Source organism: Oncorhynchus mykiss, chromosome 18, assembly GCF_057628025.1.
Source record: "Oncorhynchus mykiss isolate SJ-2025 chromosome 18, ASM5762802v1, whole genome shotgun sequence".
NCBI classification, from domain to species: domain Eukaryota; kingdom Metazoa; phylum Chordata; class Actinopteri; order Salmoniformes; family Salmonidae; genus Oncorhynchus; species Oncorhynchus mykiss.
In genome coordinates, this window is record NC_143039.1 from 69514325 (window position 1) to 69533541 (window position 19217).

General features: G+C 43.9%; 2 protein-coding genes across 3 annotated transcripts in view; one reads left to right on the forward strand and one right to left on the reverse strand.

The window, feature by feature from the left end:
* The window catches only part of LOC110496665 (ribosome biogenesis protein bop1), a 102651-nt gene that overhangs the window by 28962 nt on the left and 54472 nt on the right, over window positions 1-19217 (forward strand). The window lies entirely within an intron of this gene.
* On the reverse strand, window positions 1982-12540 carry LOC110496666 (basic helix-loop-helix transcription factor scleraxis). The gene is made up of 2 exons (XM_021572685.3): window positions 9265-12540; window positions 1982-2733 (listed from the first exon to the last, which is right to left on the reverse strand). Exons 1-2 carry the CDS (start codon window positions 9862-9864, stop codon window positions 2698-2700), a joined length of 636 nt encoding a protein of 211 aa, XP_021428360.1. The 5' UTR covers window positions 9865-12540; the 3' UTR covers window positions 1982-2697.

Sequence of the window (19217 nt, forward strand, 5' to 3'; positions counted from 1 at the left end):
ATCGGTAACCTTCTTCAATCATGTTACCTCATTATCTAGCTATAACTAACAACCAGGGGGCGCGTTCAGCAGGATGCATCGTTTTGGATCGTTCAGATAGGCATGTTTGTTCTACATAGAATATTTTTGTCTGAAATGGTGAGTATGGAATAAATTCATAGATATTCTATCTGCAACGTTCAATAATGTTTTATAACTGAGCGTGGCCTGGTAACATTACCAGTAGCCTATATGCAAACACTTGGTGGCGCAGAAAGAAAGGAAAATGTATAGCCAACAATTTAACTAAATTCCCCTTGCCTCTACACTATATCTGACTCGGAAAATAGCTTTATTTTCAGTGGAACCAGTGACTCAGAGTTGAGCACTTGAACCAGGATTCCAGCAGAGTGACTCAGACTTCAGCCATAGGGACTCGGACTCAGGCGCAGGGACTTGGGACTCGATATGAGTTTTAGTGACTTGACTAAATCAATGGGCAAAGCAGTCTTTAGCTCCTGGTGAGCCATTAGCTCCTGGTGAGCCATTAGCTCCTGGTGAGCCATTAGCTCCTGGTGAGCCATTAGCTCGTGGTGAGCCATTAGCTCGTGGTGAGCCATTAGCTCGTGGTGAGCCATTAGCTCGTGTTGAGCCATTAGCTCGTGTTGAGCCATTAGCTTGTGTTGAGCCATTAGCTCGTGTTGAGCCATTAGCTCGTGTTGAGCCATTAGCTCACGTTGAGCCATTTAGCTCATGTGCCTACTTGTGGATGTAAATGTGGCTGCAGCGTCTGGGTAACGTAGATAACAATGGCAATGACGCAACCGAGGGATGGAGGTGCAACCCATACTACTTAGCCAGTACTTTGCTGGTGATTGCTCTCTCGCACACTCTCGCTCTGCATGTTTGTTTTGTATGTGATGTGGGCCAAAATTAGGGATTCACATGGCCAGATAATTCTCCTATAATATTCTTCCTACATGTTCCATTTCTGCTATTGGGAAGAATAGGATCTTATTCAGGAAAACATGTTGGTAGGACATATGTTGGTGCACATAAAAGTCTGTGATTTTATGTTTACTATAGGTTCATGAGGCAATACAAATGTGATGTGACTAAAATGAAAGGACATTGAAGACAGTGGGCCATGTGTGTCATCATTTTGCCAATAACTAGACTGTCATTGTTGAAATAGCAAAAATGTGACCTAAGACTTAATTTCATTTCAGTCAAAATGATTTAGACTAGAGTAAATATTTTTTTTAAAGAGTGCCATAATGAACACTGGTGGGTGCAAGGGGGGAATGGGCTGGGGGAAAGTGTGGGGGCTGTGGCAAGCAGCCAGGACCCTGTACCTGCAGATCCAATCATCCCCCGCTAACCCACACAGCTGACCCTTAAAAGGCCCGAGCAACCGGGGCTGCAGCACCTCGCAGCCCTCCCTCCTTAGTGTGTTAGTCTGTAGAGACAGTAGCTTACTCCTGTCTCTACGGACTAAGAGAAGGCTGCACAAATCACCTGGCTGATTCAAAAAACAAAAGTTCTGTTTGTTTCAGTTGTTGACGCCTTTACTGGCCAGTCTAGTTTTCAATAGTTGCAATATGATATTTTTGTTGAAGAAGCTAGATGTGGTCTTAAAAAAATCCCAGTCCCATTTCAGGTCTCTCTCCAGTATAATAAGGGCTTGAGTGAACAGCTGTGTGCGTGAGTAGTGAGGTGTGGGAAAGACAGTAATCTAGCTGGAGAGAGAAGAGAAAGTTGGGGTTCCTTCCTTATCACGTCACTGTTTTTATAGCTGTTTGTAGTGCTATAAGATCCTCTTGACCTGATTGGTGTTTGTTTTGACCCTTACTAGTGTTCCATACAGTACGTCGTCAAACCCATCGGCAAAAAAAGATTTATCACCCTAAGGGCCAGACTTCAAATATCTAGAAATGTCATTTTGAGTTTTGCAAAATAACAATAAAAATAAAGGAAACTTACATGTCTGAAATAAACATAATTAATTCATAAGCATATTTATTTATTAACATGAATTTTAACAAACATCATTGAACAGCATATGAAATAGCATCAAGCCGCTACATGTTGTCCTATCTTCTTCAGGAGAAAGGCAGTTGTCCATGGGTGTAGAAACTCACTGTCCAGAACAAATATCAAGTGAAAGCTGTTGTTATATATTTGGCTTGTTGAACAGTTTGGTAATTTTTCAGAAAGTAACCTGATAGCCAATCATCAGTTCCTGTTTGGCCTGTCCTTGTCCTTGAAGTCCCTCCTTACCACACCTCTAAGTAACTGTGGCGCTTCTCAGAGTCCGTCTCATGCAGAGGCTGTTGTGGTTCTAAAGTTTCAGCATTATCAGTCTGCGTATGCAGACGTTCTCAGGTAAAGAGAAAATAAGACCTCTTTTTGGTGTTCTCTTCAAGTCTTTGTGAGGTCATGGAATCAGAAGTGTAGAAAGTTTTATTTTGAAATGATTCTTCATACTTCCTTTGAGTCAGGGCATGCTTCCACTGTCCAAGAAGTCCCACCGTCTCTTTCAATCAAACATGATTACCTCTTCAGAAACTAAACTTAGCAGTCCTGAATTATAATTTTTTTCTGTTTTTTGGGGGGCATATAATTAAATACCAATTTTGATATTTATGTACAACTTAAGTGTGTCAAGTTTTTTTTTTTGTCCACAGTTCTGGTCCATATTCTGTCGTCCTCCAGACATTAACTTCTTAGAGCAGTTTTTTGCCTGTCTTTGCTCTGAAAGGAAGAAGACAAACGGTTACAATTTCTCATTCGGCTCTTTATAGTCAACAATGCAAACACTGATGTGAAGAATACATTTCCTGGATTGATTCTAACTCCTAACAATTTTACAAAACACTTATTGTTGAGGTAAGTAAAGAAAATAAATTGTTTAATTTATTTTGTATAAAGTCTGACGGTCCTTTGAGTGAGTGCACGGCTCGCTACTGTCAGCCTGGCCTAGTTCTACTCTAACCCCCAATGTGTTTTTTAAAATGTTTTTATTTATTTGACCTTTTATTTAACTAGGCAAGTCAGTTAAGAACAAATTTTTATTTACAATGACGGCCAAACCCGGATGACGCTGAGCCAATTATGTGCCGCCCTATTGTACTCCCAATCACAACCGGATGTGATACAGCCTGGATAATGCCCACTGGTCCAGGCTGCTGTGGAGGCTGCCTGTGGGGCTGTGTGGACTGGGGATGGATGTGTGGAGGCTGCCTGTGGGGTTGTGTGGACTGGGGATGGATGTGTGGAGGCTGCCTGTGGGGCTGTGTGTACTGGGGATGGATGTGTGGAGGCTGCCTGTGGGGCTGTGTGGACTGGGGATGGATGTGTGGAGGCTGCCTGTGGGGCTGTGTGGACTGGGGATGGATGTGTGGAGGCTGCCTGTGGGGCTGTGTGGACTGGGGATGGATGTGTGGAGGCTGCCTGTGGGGCTGTGTGGACTGGGGATGGATGTGTGGAGGCTGCCTGTGGGGCTGTGTGGACTGGGGATGGATGTGTGGAGGCTGCCTGTGGGGCTGTGTGGACTGGGGATGGATGTGTGGAGGCTGCCTGTGGGGCTGTGTGGACTGGGGATGGATGTGTGGAGGCTGCCTGTAGGGCTGTGTGGACTGGGGATATTTGCTGGTCTGGGGCTGTAGCATTGCCATGGGGAGGTATGATGGCTGTGGGCTTAAGTATTGCCTTGGTTCATGTTTTCCTCCTCTCACCATATACTGAGTGGCAGCACTAGCATTAGCACACCTGGCTCACGGAGACCATGGAATGCAACCGTTTCCACGGCTACATCTGACGTAGGCGGGCCCGGGCACTCGCAGTCAACTATTGGATTGATGAGGTCAGGCATTTGAAAACAAACGAACCAGGAGTTTTTTTTTCTCTATTTTATTTTTTAGTGCCACTTTAAAGTCGCAATTTAATTTCTTCAGCTCCAGGGATCACTTACACCCAACTAATAGGGTTTTTGTTTAACATTTGTTTTTCATATCCTGTGTAACACATTGTAAAGATGTATAGGGTTTATTCTGTCGCAGCAGCTGAAGCGTGAGGCTTTGTTGATTGAACTTGCAGCTTTTTCTCTCTCCTATTTTTAAAAGGCTTCCACTTTGTTTATACAGTATCTAATGGCATGGGAAGGTTTTGTTGTTTTCACGAATACAAGCAACACAACATATTACATTTCCACAGACACAGAAGCCGATCTGTTTTTTTCTCTCCTCAGTTGTCACCTCAGGCTTCATTCTTTAGGCAAATATTTGGTTTGGTCTCGGCCTGACGGGTAACGTTGGCAGATTGGTTCAAGATTACAATGGAGGCACTTGTCAGCTGCTCTCACTGCTGGCCTGCGTGTGGGTGTGTAGATTTTCAGACATGTAACTCAAGCCTTAACAGACCATTCATCTGTTTGGGTTATTAAACGCAGCCAGCCCCCTTCTGTTCATCCTAACTATTCTGAGTGTGGGTTCTTTACACCCTCTGTTTGGTCTTTGGACAAAAGTTGGATGTGATATTGTGTGTTATTGAACAACTTGTTGGACAGGTGTTTGTGGGTGGGTGTGTGTGACAGAGTGAAAGTGTCCATTTTTATTATCACATGGGATTATTTTACAGTTGGACCGGTAGATTGAAGATGAAGTTGAATAGTGTGTAAACTAAATATTTCAAGTGCTCTTTTTTTGTTCTGGCTTGCTCCTCAGTCCACTGTTTGGTTCACACTGGGTAATTTCATAATGTGTTACATGTTCACACTGATTGGCTCCTGTTGCAGGGAGAAACGCTGCTCTAATAACTTCCATATGGCTGTAATGAAGGAACTCGAGATAATTACAGTGCATATGAGCCTTGGGCTGCTAGGCTAGCGCATCGCTTTGGGAGTGGACTCTGAGGCTGACTGACTATACTCAATTAGTAATCCATTGGGTTACCCCCAGTCCCAGTACACAGAGAGAACTCTCCAAGTCCTTTCCCCTGCACTCCTCGAAACCGTTCCTGCGCACGTACCGTCCATTTGACTAGGGTTTGTCTGCCCCTGTGTGTCCCGTTATGCAATCCCCTCGTCGTCCTTCATAACCCCTGTCTTCACCTGCTACAGCTATTAGGGAGAAGGAATGCTCCCTTTTTTTTCTAATGGACTGTGCTTTGCAGCCCCCAAAGAAAGAGGGGGTGGGGGAGAAACACAGCCTCAATTTTGGTGAATTTCTGACTGTCTACTTATGGGGGCTGTAGTTGAAATGTGCTTTTACACAATTAATTAGCTGTCAATAGAAATGGAAGATGTAAAATGTTTTGATGGTCTGACTCATATTGTGTGTGTGTGTGTGTGTGTGTGTGTGTGTAAGCATAAGATATTTAGCTCATCTATGTTACATAAATTATATATTCCACTCAGTCCAAGCAAGTCAAATCTGTGCCAGATGGATAACATTTTGGACTGGAAAACAGTTGTATCTGATAAGATCACAAACACACACACATCTGTTAGCCACTAATTGATAACTCTGTGTGTGTGTTTTTACACATTTGCCTTTGACTTCAGGGGCAGGAAAAAGCTTCTGTCATTCCGTGTGAGCGTATGACTTTGTGTCTCTGATATAAAATGTTCGATATGACGGCTGATCCGAGGAGTAGATTACAAAAGACCACATTGGGAGCACGTTGAGTCCAAAACACTAACAGGTGATATCCAAACAGTATGCTCATTTATTAATGACGCATTTTAGCATCTTCTAGATCAGACAACAACTCTGGAGTGGTGTACTTTTTCACCATCCTGTCCTCAATTTGTTCTGTCAGAATTGAGAAACTGTTTGGCAACATATCGTTCTGTCCATTTTAACGTGTTCTACTTTACCTCAATGGGTTCCTCTTTATTTTATTTTCATCTTTCTTTAGAAACTATAAAGACGTGTTGGCCGAGAAATGCCTTTCTGAGTAATGAGCACTAAGTACGGGTAAAGAGCAATGTGTTTCACCGGGTAATGAGCGCTAAGTACGGGTAAAGAGCAATGTGTTTCACCGGGTAATGAGCGCTAAGTACGGGTAAAGAGCAATGTGTTTCACCGGGTAATGAGCGCTAAGTACGGGTAAAGAGCAATGTGTTTCACCGGGTAATGAGCGCTAAGTACGGGTAAAGAGCAATGTGTTTCACCGGGTAATGAGCGCTAAGTACGGGTAAAGAGCCATGCCTTTCACCGAGTAATGAGCGCTAAGTACGGGTAAAGAGCCATGCCTTTCACCGGGTAATGAGCGCTAAGTACGGGTAAAGAGCAATGTGTTTCACCGAGTAATGAGTGCTCTTTACCCGTACTTAGCGATGTGTTTCACCGGGTAATGAGCACTAAGTACGGGTAAAGAGCCATGCCTTTCACCGAGTAATGAGCGCTAAGTACGGGTAAAGAGCCATGCCTTTCACCGGGTAATGAGCGCTAAGTACGGGTAAAGAGCAATGTGTTTCACCGAGTAATGAGCGCTAAGTACGGGTAAAGAGCCATGCCTTTCACCGGGTAATGAGCGCTAAGTACGGGTAAAGAGCAATGTGTTTCACCGAGTAATGAGTGCTCTTTACCCGTACTTAGCGATGTGTTTCACCGGGTAATGAGCACTAAGTACGGGTAAAGAGCCATGCCTTTCACCGAGTAATGAGCGCTAAGTACGGGTAAAGAGCCATGCCTTTCACCGGGTAATGAGCGCTAAGTACGGGTAAAGAGCAATGTGTTTCACCGAGTAATGAGTGCTCTTTACCCGTACTTAGTGCTCATTACCCGGTGAAACACATTGCTCTTTACCCGTACTTAGCGATGTGTTTCACCGGGTAATGAGCACTAAGTACGGGTAAAGAGCAATGCCTTTCACCGGGTAATGAGCGCTAAGTACGGGTAAAGAGCAATGCCTTTCACCGGGTAATGAGCGCTAAGTACGGGTAAAGAGCAATGTGTTTCACGGAGTAATGAGCGCTAAGTACGAGTAAAGGGAGCAGTGTGGTTTGGAGCGGGTCGCTTCGATTCTTAAGCCTCAACTACAAAGCTGAGGCCCAATCTGTTTCAAATATCGTCCCGGCTCAGCCCTCCTATAGACAGGCCTTTAATTCAGAAAACTCTTAAACTGCCATTATCTCATTTGCTGCTTTGTTCTGCCTCACTGAAATCAATGAAATGGAGGAATAGAATTGCTTCCAGTCAAGGCGAATGTTGTCCATTTAGTTTTTATTTTATTAATTGTGTGACTCTTGCATCTCTGCTTCCATGCTCTTTTTAAAGGCCTTTTATAGCAGTGAATAAACTGGAAGGAGTCTGCAGAGCATTACATTAATAGTTGGCTTTAACTTGAATTAGTTTGGATTGATTTATTATTCACTCCTTGGTGACACTAACTAGGTTGATCCAGATATGGTTCACGGTGGAGCGGGCCTGTGCTATTACACTTGCAATATTACACTTGTGATATACACTAGTGCTATTACACTTGCAATATTACACTTGTGATATACACTAGTGCTATTACACTTGCAATATTACACTTGTGATATACACTAGTGCTATTACACTTGTGATATACACTAGTGCTATTACACTAGTGATATTACACTTGTGATATACACTAGTGATATTACACTTGTGATATACACTAGTGCTATTACACTTGTGATATACACTAGTGCTATTACATTTGTGATATTACACTTGTGATATACACTAGTGCTATTACACTTGTGATATACACTAGTGATATTACACTTGTGATATTACACTTGTGATATTACACTTGTGATATTACACTAGTGCTATTACACTAGTGCTATTACACTTGTGATATACACTAGTGCTATTACACTAGTGCATAGTTTTTCTCTTAGATTTGTCTGGGGTCAGGAGTTGTGACTTATCACTTTTTTTCATCATAAAATAAATCGCTAATTTCCAGAACATTTCAATACATGAATCAGTGAAGAATACTGTAGGGTTCTGTGGATGTGCAAATGAACATCTCTAGTGAGTTGGTGGTGTTGTCCAGAATCTCAAGTCATTATAGTCTTCATCATTATTTATTTAGGAAGCCGGAGGGGGGGTTGTTAACATTGTTATTAATTGGACACCTAAGAAGAGCCTTAGGTCAAAACAGGATGTGTGTATAAATCGCTCAGGATGGCTCACTGGCAGATTTGGGAATACAGCAGATGTTCCCAGAATGCTGTGGACCGGCGATCTACCTCTTGGTAAGCGCTTAACCATAATCTTATGTTGTGACTTTGCTCCACCAGGAGCCAAAAGGAATGTCAAGTGTCTTCTTTTTTAAGTTTAGGCTATTTGTCATTTTAGAGGCCTAACAAATCACTCAAACCACATCCAGCTCTAAATACATTGTGCACTCCAGGCATTTTCCTCTGTGCTTTTTTTCAACGAAATGGGTTTTGGACCTGCTTCAAGTTTGAGGGTAGAATACATATTGTGGTGGTTATATACCTAACCAAAAAATGTTCCAGTGTCATGGTTGACTCTAATTATTTTGGGCGTATGGTGTATTTCAAGTTTGAAAGCTGCTTTGCTCTTGTGAGTTGAAATGACAGTTTCCCCCCTCTGTTTTTGGTTTTGGTTATTGCGTTTCCCATGCTGTGATTTAGGGTTTGATTTTGAATTCGGCGTGGTGTTGGCTTTATGAGCCAGAGTCTGCCCAGGCGAATGCTGAGGAAGAGAGATGGATGTGTTTGTGTTCGCTGTGACAGTTCCTTGTTTCCCGTTAGCCTTGGTTCAGTCGGTCTCTCGCTACTCAGACCAAAGAGACAATGGGAAGTGCTACTGAATGCCGGCACCAAATTGAGATGTCTGGGAGAATTGTCTCGGAGTTGGGGATTAGGGTCTTACTGTTAGGAGGTTTCGTTGAAGCTTGCCTACTGAGCCTCCTCATCTCACTGTCTCGGAGTATTGAGGGGCTGTTCTCTTACCCTTTGGGACAGCAGAGACCATATGATACTCTATAAATTCACATTTTGAAAAGGTTTATTTTTTTGTGGGTGGAATTTTCTAACGGTTGCTTGTCTTCGAGTAAGTTTGAAAGACATTTTTTAGTCTGAAATGTTTTTAAAGAATCAAATATAAACAACCATTCACTAAACCATGAAGCGTCATAAGTAAAACTCCCACTTCCTGGATATTACTGCCCTGAAGAGATTGGAGTTGTGTGCTGTTATGTTGTCCTAGTTGTGACACGATGGCAAATGCATGGTGAGGACAGATGGGACATCTACAGCCAAACTCAACTCACCATTTTCCTCTGGTTGCTGAGGCAGAAGGTGCAGATCTGTTTGGGCTGGGAGTTCTCTGCGTCGCGGCCTGGCGATCCGTGGTGATTTAGGTAGTGAGCAGAGGAGGTTGTTCCACCGTGGCAGGGCTGCCCATCCCCACACATGTCCCCAACCAGCAGCACATTGCCCAGGTGGGAGATGTAGCTGGACGCCAGTCGCAGTGTCTCGATCTTGGACAGCTTCCTGTCGGCCGGTTCAGTGGGGATAAGGGTCCTCAGGGCGGTGAAGGCTGTGTTCACACTGTTGGTGCGGTCCCGCTCCCGAGCGTTAGCTGCGTTGCGTTGCCGTGGCAGCCCGCTCGTCGGAGAGATGGATCCGTCTGAGACCTGGAGGTGTGACATCTGGGGCGGGAGCTGGCCCCCTCCCAGACGGCCCCCTCCGATGCTTCCAGGCTTCCTTTTGCGCCCCCCGACCTTTATGTCATAACCTCTGGCGTCCAGCCGGAAGGAGCGTTCGTCGGAGCCCGAGCTCTCGTTGCCGTTCTCTTCGTCCTCGGACAGCATGGAGATGTCGGAGTACAGGTACCGGCTGGGCGCCGGCCGCACCATGGCGAAGGACATCGTCAATGTTACCGTGCTCTGCTGTTCCACCAATTAGCTAACTCTGCTCTGGGCTTTGTTTACTACTGTGACACCTGGACTCCCCACTGCTGCTCACACATGCATGGATAGTTAAATGATAACACAGTTTTACCTCAGTATACTTTTCTAAGTCCTTAGCTGCCAGTGCACTACAGTCCAGTATCACAGGCTCCTCTGTCATTAAAGTCCCATGTAGAGTTTGGACTTTTCCTTTGGTGGGAAAAACGAAATCAAATGGCTGAATGGCAGGTTCCACTGTGTTTTTCTCAGGTCCTCTTAGGATATGGTTGGTCTTTCTTTATTTCTCTCTTGCTCTCTCCTCTCAGATCGTCTGTCTCCCTCAACTCAGTTCCACATCTGTCCCTTGCGCTTTCTCTCTTACCCTCCCTCCTGCTCGCTCTCCCTCTCTCCCAGTGCTCAGATCCACGTGTGGTTTCTGTCTGAGCGTTTCAGTATGGTTGGGCTTTATAGCCAGTGGGAGTGTCTGTCTCCCCCTTCCCTCTTTCTCTCCCTCCTTCACTCCGTATGCAAATGTCCCAGCTGGCTGTGGGAGCTTTGGGAGGGAGTCCAGCACAGTGTGGATCTACTATCTGCAACTTTCTGCTTCCTTATTTAACCCTTCCAATACTGGGTCTTCCATATTTAAAGGTGCAATATGCAGAAATCGCTCCACCAAATTCTAAAATGTTGCCTAATTTCAGTTTGTGACAGAACAAGAAATGTAGAGAATTGTTTTACCACTGTGAGATATCATTTCAATAACCAAAAATATTGTATTTTCAGCTGTTTGAAGCTGGTGTACAACACTGAATGGAAAAGACATAAAAATGAAACTTAAGAATGGGAAGCATAGAAGTAGCACACACACAAAATATTTACCACTTCTTAGACTTGATTTCAATGACAGATACAATAGGTATTCAACCCCTTTGTTGTGGCAAGCCTAAATAATTCAGGAGTAAAAACTATTTGCATGGACTCTCACTCAGTGTTGATTTTTGTATTACTACCTCATCTCTGTACCCCACACATGCAATTATCTGTAAGGTCCCTCAGTTGAGCAGTATATTTTAAACAAAGATTCGACCACAAAGACCAGGGAGGTTTCCAAGGCACTTATTGGTAGATGTGTAAAAATGACACTTTGATGTATCAATACACCCAGTTACTACAAGGATACAGGCATCCTTCTTAACTCCATTGCTGGAGATGAAAGGAAACTGCTCAGGAATTTCACCATGTTACCAATGGTGACTTTAAAACCTGTGATAGGAGAAAACTGAGGATGGATCAACAACATTGTAGTTACTCCACAATACTAACCTAAATGACAGCGTGAAAAGAAGGAAGCCTGTACAGAATAAAAAATATTCTAAAACATGCATCTTGTTTGCAATAAGGCACTAAAGTAAAACTGAAAAAAAATGTGTCAAATTAATTTACTATGTCCTGAATACAAAGCATTATGTTTGGGGCAAATCCAACACATCACGAAGTACCACTCTTCATATTTTTAAGCACGGTGGTTGCTGCATCATGTTATGTGTATGCTTGTCATCGGCAAGGACTAGGTATGGCAAGGATAAAAAATAAACGTAATACAGCTAAGCATAGGCAAAATCAGGAAAACCTGGTTGTCTGCTTTCCAATAGACACTGGGAGACAAATTCACCTTTCATCAGGACAATAACTTAAAACACAAGGCCAAATATACACTGGAGTTGCTTACCAAGGCAACATTGAATGTTCCTGAGTGGCCTAGTTACAGTTTTGACTTAAATCGCCTTGAAAATCTATGGCAAGACTTGAACATGGCTGTCTAGCAATAATGTGCAAATACTGTACAATCTTGGTGTGGAAAGCTCTTAGAGCCTTACCCAAAAAGACTCACAGCTGTAATCGCTGCTAAAGGTGATTCTAACATGTATTGACTCCGGGTTGCGAATACTTAAGTAAATGAGATATTTATGCATTTCATTTTCAATACATTTTCTTAAATTTAGAAAAACAAGTTTTCACTTTGTCGTTATGGGTATAGATGGGTGAGAGCGAGAAATCAATTGAATCCATTTTGAATTCATACTGTAACACAACAAAATGTGGAATAAGTCAAGGGGTATGGATACTTTCTGATATCACATTTCTATGTGAATTTGGTCAGGTTGCCCAAAATGTTACATAATGCAGCTTTGAACCCTTCCAATACTGGATCTTCCTGATTGAACCCTTACAATACTGGATCTTCCTGATTGAACCCTTCCAATACTGGATCTTCCTGATTGAACCCTTACAATACTGGATCTTCCTGATTGAACCCTTACAATACTGGATCTTCCTGATTGAACCCTTACAATACTGGATCTTCCTGATTGAACCCTTACAATACTGGATCTTCCTGATTGAACCCTTACAATACTGGATCTTCCTGATTGAACCCTTACAATACTGGATCTTCCTGATTGAACCCTTACAATACTAGATCTTCCTGATTGAACCCTTACAATACTGGATCTTCCTGATTGAACCCTTACAATACTGGATCTTCCTGATTGAACCCTTACAATACTGGATCTTCCTGATTGAACCCTTACAATACTGGATCTTCCTGATTGAACCCTTACAATACTGGATCTTCTTGGGAAACGCCCTGTTAAAAAAAAACAGAAATGAATACAAATAAATCTTCCTGAAACCAGTGCTTGAACGAGGGCGTCAGGTTGTTTTGTTGAGGAACGGCTGCTCTGGGCTTTCTCTGTTACTGACAGATTGTGTGTGAGAGCTCATAAGAAGCCCATAAAAATCCTGCAAAGTTCAAGATGGATTAAATGTCAGCGGTTCAAAGTGGGAACCCCTTTCCTCATCTTTTTTTCTTTCCCTAAATTTGGGGCATAGCCCCTAAATTACCCCCAATGCAGTCAAGCCGGGAGTCGAAACCTCTTACTTAGCTAGACAATGTGTCATCATTCAACTCCATCTCTTCCTCCATCAATGTTTTCCTCCCTATGACAGAGTGATTTGTTTTGGTGTTTTATTTAGGTAGTGAAAGGACTTTACTCCCACTGTAAAGACCTGATGCTGTCACCGTGTCTACACAGCTCCTCTAGTTTAGGTCCAACCCCCACAAGACTGATGCTGTTACTGTGTCTATACTGGTTCCACCACACTGGGGTGGGAGTGAGTTGTTTCTCATTTATGAGTTCCTCCGTTAACTCGGACTGGATCCATTTAGTCATGCTGCTTGAAGCAAAAATATACAATCTGGTCCAGAGGGACTATAGGTCAGGTAGTTTGTCTAGCACACCTGTTTGTCACTGAATCATCCCGTGGCAGAAAGACGAATGGAATAACCGTTTTAAAGACTCATTGTTAGGTTTGCACAAATACAGTGCATTCGGAAAGTATTCAGACCCCTTGACTTTCAATACTTTGTTACATTACAGCTGTAATGTAAAATGGATTTTTTTTATATATATATATATATATTGTTTTTAGACAGGTTTTTAGATAAAAAAAAATTGTAAATGTGATTTCAGGTTTTTATTTTGAATACAGTATTCAGACCCTTTACTCTGTACTTTGTTGAAGCACCTTTGGCAGCGAATGAAGCCTAAAGTCTTATTGGGTATAATGCTGCAAGCTTGGCACACCAGTAATTGAGGAGTTTCCCATTATTCTCTGCAGATCCTTTCAAGCTCTGTCAGGTTGGATGGGGAGCGTCGCTGCACAGCTATTTTCAGGTCTTCCCAGAGTTGTTCGATCGGATTCAAGTCCGAGCTTGGGCTGGACCACTCAAGGACATTCAGAGACTTGACAATATGTCAGAGTGTGCACTGTCAACTGTGGGACCTTATATAGACAGGTGTGTGCCTTTCCAAATCCTGTCCAATCAATTGAATTCACCACTGGTGGACTCCCAAGTTGTAGAAACATCTCAAGGATGATCAATGGAAACAGGATGCACCTGAGCTCAATTTGAGTCTCATAGCAAAGGGTCTGATTACTAAGGTAAATAAGGTATTTCTGTGTTTTTATTTTTAATACAATTGCAAAAATGTCTAAAAAGCTGTTTTCACTTGTCATTATGGGGTATTGTGTATAGATATTTTATTTAACAAGGCTGTAACATTTTTAGAATAAGACTATAACATAACAAAATGTGGAAGAAGTTGAGGGGTCTTGAATACTTTCCGAATCTACTGTGTATGACAGATGTCGGCCCTGCTGTTTGTGTGATTGGACGTTGAAACATTGAGGATGGATATGTTTCCTCATTACTGAAAGCAATTTGAACTCATGTAGGCTAAGTCTTAATGTTCCAGAAGCCCCAGAGATATTTTCCTGTTGCCTGACACCAGACGGGCATTAAGCAGATTGTTCTTGTAGCGTGAAAATTCTCAATTACTCACAGTACTATACGTAATGTTTACACACAGACTGGGACAGATTGTAAGGGTTGACGGGGTCATTCTCATAGGGTTACGAAATGTTTGGTAACAAACATTAACTTTGGATGTGCCCAGTACTTTCTAACTCTTTCACAGGGGTATCATCCAACTGCTTTCAATTGTGTCAGTTGAAAGAATATAAAATGAATTTCACTGGTCAAATTATTAAGGAAGTCCTTCAAGTGACAAAACCAAACATTCTATTCATGTCTGAATATTCTAATCCTGTCTGAATATTCTAAAGTTTGACCAGCCCTCTCCCCTCTTTGTCCTTATAATTCATATCCCTTATACCGGTCTGTCGGTTCAGGGCTAGACGACTAGTCTGACTAGTCCTATTTAATGATGTGGTGTCTCCTTCGTCTGTCTTGAACAATTCTTCACAAATTGATGGCTTTGATATTCAATTTAATAATGGTGATTCAAAAAAACCTTCAACCCAAAGCCATTCTGGTTTTGGGATTGCCGTAAATCCACTTAAATGGCAAGTCTGGTTCCCCCTTGGTCTGAGCCGACCGAGCCTGTGCCGTCAGCCTCTTCCTGGTGTGACTTGGAGTCTAACCGGGCTGCTGGCCTATAGAGGACAGGTCATTTCCAGGAAGGATGGTGACGCTCCTTTTGTCTGATTCTTTGTATCTAGTTCTACCAGGGACAATCCCTTTCTGGCTTCTCCTACTGGACATACAATGTAGCCTGCTGTCCACTTGAAGTCCTATTTTCTACATTTCATTAGCACTTTAGGTAAGATGTTTATCGTTTTGTCAATGTCACTGCTAAGTGAACTTGTTTTAACGAGGTTGGGACATAAAAATGGCATTTCAAGATTTCATGGAACAAGGTGGGCTAACCGGAGGACATGTTTGGAACCAGGTGGGCTAACCGGAGGACATGTTTGGAACCAGGTGGGCTAACCGGAGGACATGTTTGGAACAAGGTGGGCTAACTGGAGGACATGTTTGGAACAAGGTGGGCTAACCGGAGGACATGTTTGGAACCAGGTGGGCTAACCGGAGGACATGTTTGGAACCAGGTGGGCTAACCGGAGGACATGTTTGGAACCAGGTGGGCTAACCGGAGGACATGTTCGGAACCAGGTGGGCTAACCGGAGGACATGTTTGGAACAAGGTGGGCTAACCGGAGGACATGTTTGGAACAAGGTGGGCTAACCGGAGGACATGTTTGGAACCAGGTGGGCTAACCGGAGGACATGTTCGGAACCAGGTGGGCTAACCGGAGGACATGTTTGGAACCAGGTGGGCTAACCGGAGGACATGTTCGGAACCAGGTGGGCTAACCGGAGGACATGTTTGGAACCAGGTGGGCTAACCGGAGGACATGTTTGGAACCAGGTGGGCTAACCGGAGGACATGTTCGGAACCAGGTGGGCTAACCGGAGGACATGTTCGGAACCAGGTGGGCTAACCGGAGGACATGTTTGGAACAAGGTGGGCTAACCGGAGGACATGTTTGGAACCAGGTGGGCTAACCGGAGGACATGTTTGGAACCAGGTGGGCTAACCGGAGGACATGTTTGGAACAAGGTGGGCTAACCGGAGGACATGTTTGGAACCAGGTGGGCTAACCGGAGGACATGTTTGGCACAAGGTGGGCTAACCGGAGGACATGTTTGGAACCAGGTGGGCTAACCGGAGGACATGTTTGGAACCAGGTGGGCTAACCGGAGGACATGTTCGGAACCAGGTGGGCTAACCGGAGGACATGTTTGGAACAAGGTGGGCTAACCGGAGGACATGTTTGGCACAAGGTGGGCTAACCGGAGGACATGTTTGGAACCAGGTGGGCTAACCGGAGGACATGTTTGGCACAAGGTGGGCTAACCGGAGGACATGTTTGGAACCAGGTGGGCTAACCGGAGGACATGTTTGGAACCAGGTGGGCTAACCGGAGGACATGTTTGGAACCAGGTGGGCTAACCGGAGGACATGTTTGGCACAAGGTGGGCTAACCGGAGGACATGTTTGGAACCAGGTGGGCTAACCGGAGGACATGTTTGGCACAAGGTGGGCTAACCGGAGGACATGTTTGGAACCAGGTGGGCTAACCGGAGGACATGTTTGGAACCAGGTGGGCTAACCGGAGGACATGTTTGGAACCAGGTGGGCTAACCGGAGGACATGTTTGGAACCAGGTGGGCTAACCGGAGGACATGTTTGGAACCAGGTGGGCTAACCGGAGGACATGTTTGGAACCAGGTGGGCTAACCGGAGGACATGTTTGGAACCAGGTGGGCTAACCGGAGGACATGTTTGGAACCAGGTGGGCTAACCGGAGGACATCTTGTTCCAAATACACGGTTCCTTCTTTTTCTTTTTTTTTGAGTCAAAGCAATTGGAATAGAATCTTGAGTTGTCTGATTTTGTTTTTTATTTCCCTGTGAAACCAATTTTGAAATAGAATGGATTTAACAGTCAACGTTTTATAATGCTCTCCGCAGACTAAAAAGTATCAATTTGCCCTCGTAGGCTGAAATACAGTATTAGTCTTATTCCATGAAGTTAAGTAGGCTATAAGTCAATGACAATTGAGGTATTTTTATATACTTATTTGTCCCTTGTTCGTTGCAATTTATTTTGACAGAGATATGTTTAACAGTGGTTCCCCAAACAAGCAAGGTTGTAAATCGTGAATGTTTTTCACTCCAAATTTTCAGCACTAAATATTTATGATCGTTTTTACAGTAAAGAGAAATGGGCACCATTTATTGAGAATGCTGAATGCATCTTTTAATCCTCTTGATGGATTCATAGTGCTTGAAATTGGCAATCGATGACCAACATCAGATCAAATGCATGTGGTCTGACTGCAGTCATATGTAGCATATGATTCAGTTCGAGTAACTAAGTTCAGAAGTTTCTCATTTGACCAATACAATCTATGATCTCTTTTTAGGGTTGAGCTAATGCTCCCCCCCCCGTCTTGCTGTCACAGACAGAGGGCCATTTATCTGGCAGCACTCAATTAACAAGGGAAGGAATCGTCTCATAATGTGACGGCATTCATTGAGGCTCTGCAGCCCTACTTAGGTCCTCTTCTTCAGATGTCTCGTTTTGTTACCTCATAAATGCTGACATGCGGAGTAACAAATGACAATGCTTATTATCTCCCTGTCACAGAGCGGCCCTCCCACTCTTTCCTTCCCCCTTAAAGGGGAAATGCAGTCAGTCTGCCATCTGACAGTCATTAGCTCCATAACCTCCTCTTCCACGGTGCGACATCTAATCCAGTCCCCCATCTGTTGAAAGCACTCTCAACCTCCTCCATTCCCCCTGCCACAGACCCCCCCCTTCCTCCCTCCCTCTAGCCAGACACCAGCCCCCTCGCGTGGGTTTGTCTCAGGCCAGAGTCCTGTCAGGAGTCGGATACGACTCCCACTCTCCCCCGTGCCTGACCACAGCTGGCCCCAAACGGCCCATCAGAGAGGAGGCTTAGGCTGCTGCCCGGTGCGACGTGCTGTCTCTTTCCTCTATCGCTCTCTTGTGGGCTGCTGGACCTGTGGGTGTCTGTCTGGTCTGGACGGGCCAGAGCCGAGTAAAGGGCCTGTATCACATTCAGCCTCAGTACTGCTCCTAATGTAACCCAGACGACATAGCGGCGAGAGCAGCTGCGCTTATAAAATAAAGTACAGAGTGGGACGGCAGAGGACCTGTTAGGGTCACAACAAACCATGACTTCAATTAATTTATTCAATGGGGACGAGGTAAGTTCAAACCCCTGGAAAAAAAATTGCTTAAAAAATGCAATTAGGTCGGACCTTTTGTTCTCGAGTTTGAAATGGTTCTTACTCCTGCTTTTCCGTCGTTAAAGTGTTCTCTTCTGACCCTTTTTCTTTTATGGCGTGTTTTCTCTCGGGTACATTTACAATCCATTAAGCATATAAACAGGCTGGAAATACAAGGGAACCAGAGCAATACTGCTCAGTTCTGTTGGTCCAAAGGTCTAGTAATAATGAGAGATGGAGAGCTGGAGAAGAGGGGACCACATTTGGACCTAATCGTCTTGATGTGTTCTGTCCAGTCACCCATGGATCACTCTACCCTGTTACAGTTTAATGATCAAGAGTGTATCTTTTTAACCTTAGGTTGGCTTTATTTAGTTAACATGTATTTATGAGATATCATACCGAGGAATTACATTTATTCAATTAAGATAAGGCTAATAAGAGTAACACATTTTTATAGCGCCTTTTCAAGGACCCAAAGTCAAAATTCATTCATTTTTCTCTGCAAAATATATTGTGGAGATCTCAAAGAGTAAATTGAAACAAACTCTCAAAGCACAGCTGAACGTCTCAGTCGTTGATATGAATTATGGTGGAGGTTTTCATATTTCAGTGATGCATGTAGGTAGCATCACTGTTCTTCTGTCTAAACTGCAGCAGCATATCTCTGACCAGAAGGATCTTGCTTGCTGCAAGCACCAGACCCTTAAATGGACCTGAAGTAGTTGTAATGGGAATCTTTTCCCCCTGGAGTGTTCTAGGCCCGTGTTGATTTTCACGTATTATTCATGCATACTTCTTGGGTTTTGGATATTATTCCATGGTCATTTTCCAGTTTCATTTTTCCAGAGGCTGTTAGTGGTGGCTGTAAGCGACAACTCTAATGGGCTGCGTGCTGCTGCCACTCACAGAAGCCACACGCTCGCTCGCTCGCTCACTCACTCACATGCAACACACACACTCTCGCACTCTATAACACACATCGCACAGGCGCACTCCACACACATTATAATACACACAGCCACATCTTACACACCAGTAACACACACACACAGTAACACGCGTTTGCACATGTTCTTTCAGCAGGCGCATCCTTCTGTTCTGGATGGGCTGAGTGGAAAGTGTAGGGGTGGTTAGATTCCTTTAG

Bases quoted from the DNA above. Each gene is read 5' to 3' on its own strand.
- LOC110496666 (XM_021572685.3), bottom strand. From the start codon at position 9,864: ATGTCCTTCGCCATGGTGCGGCCGGCGCCCAGCCGGTACCTGTACTCC. The intron at 2,734-9,264 runs GTGAGTTGAGTT...TCTTCCTTTCAG, and splicing joins TCAGCAACCAGAGGAAAATG to AGCAAAGACAGGCAAAAAAC.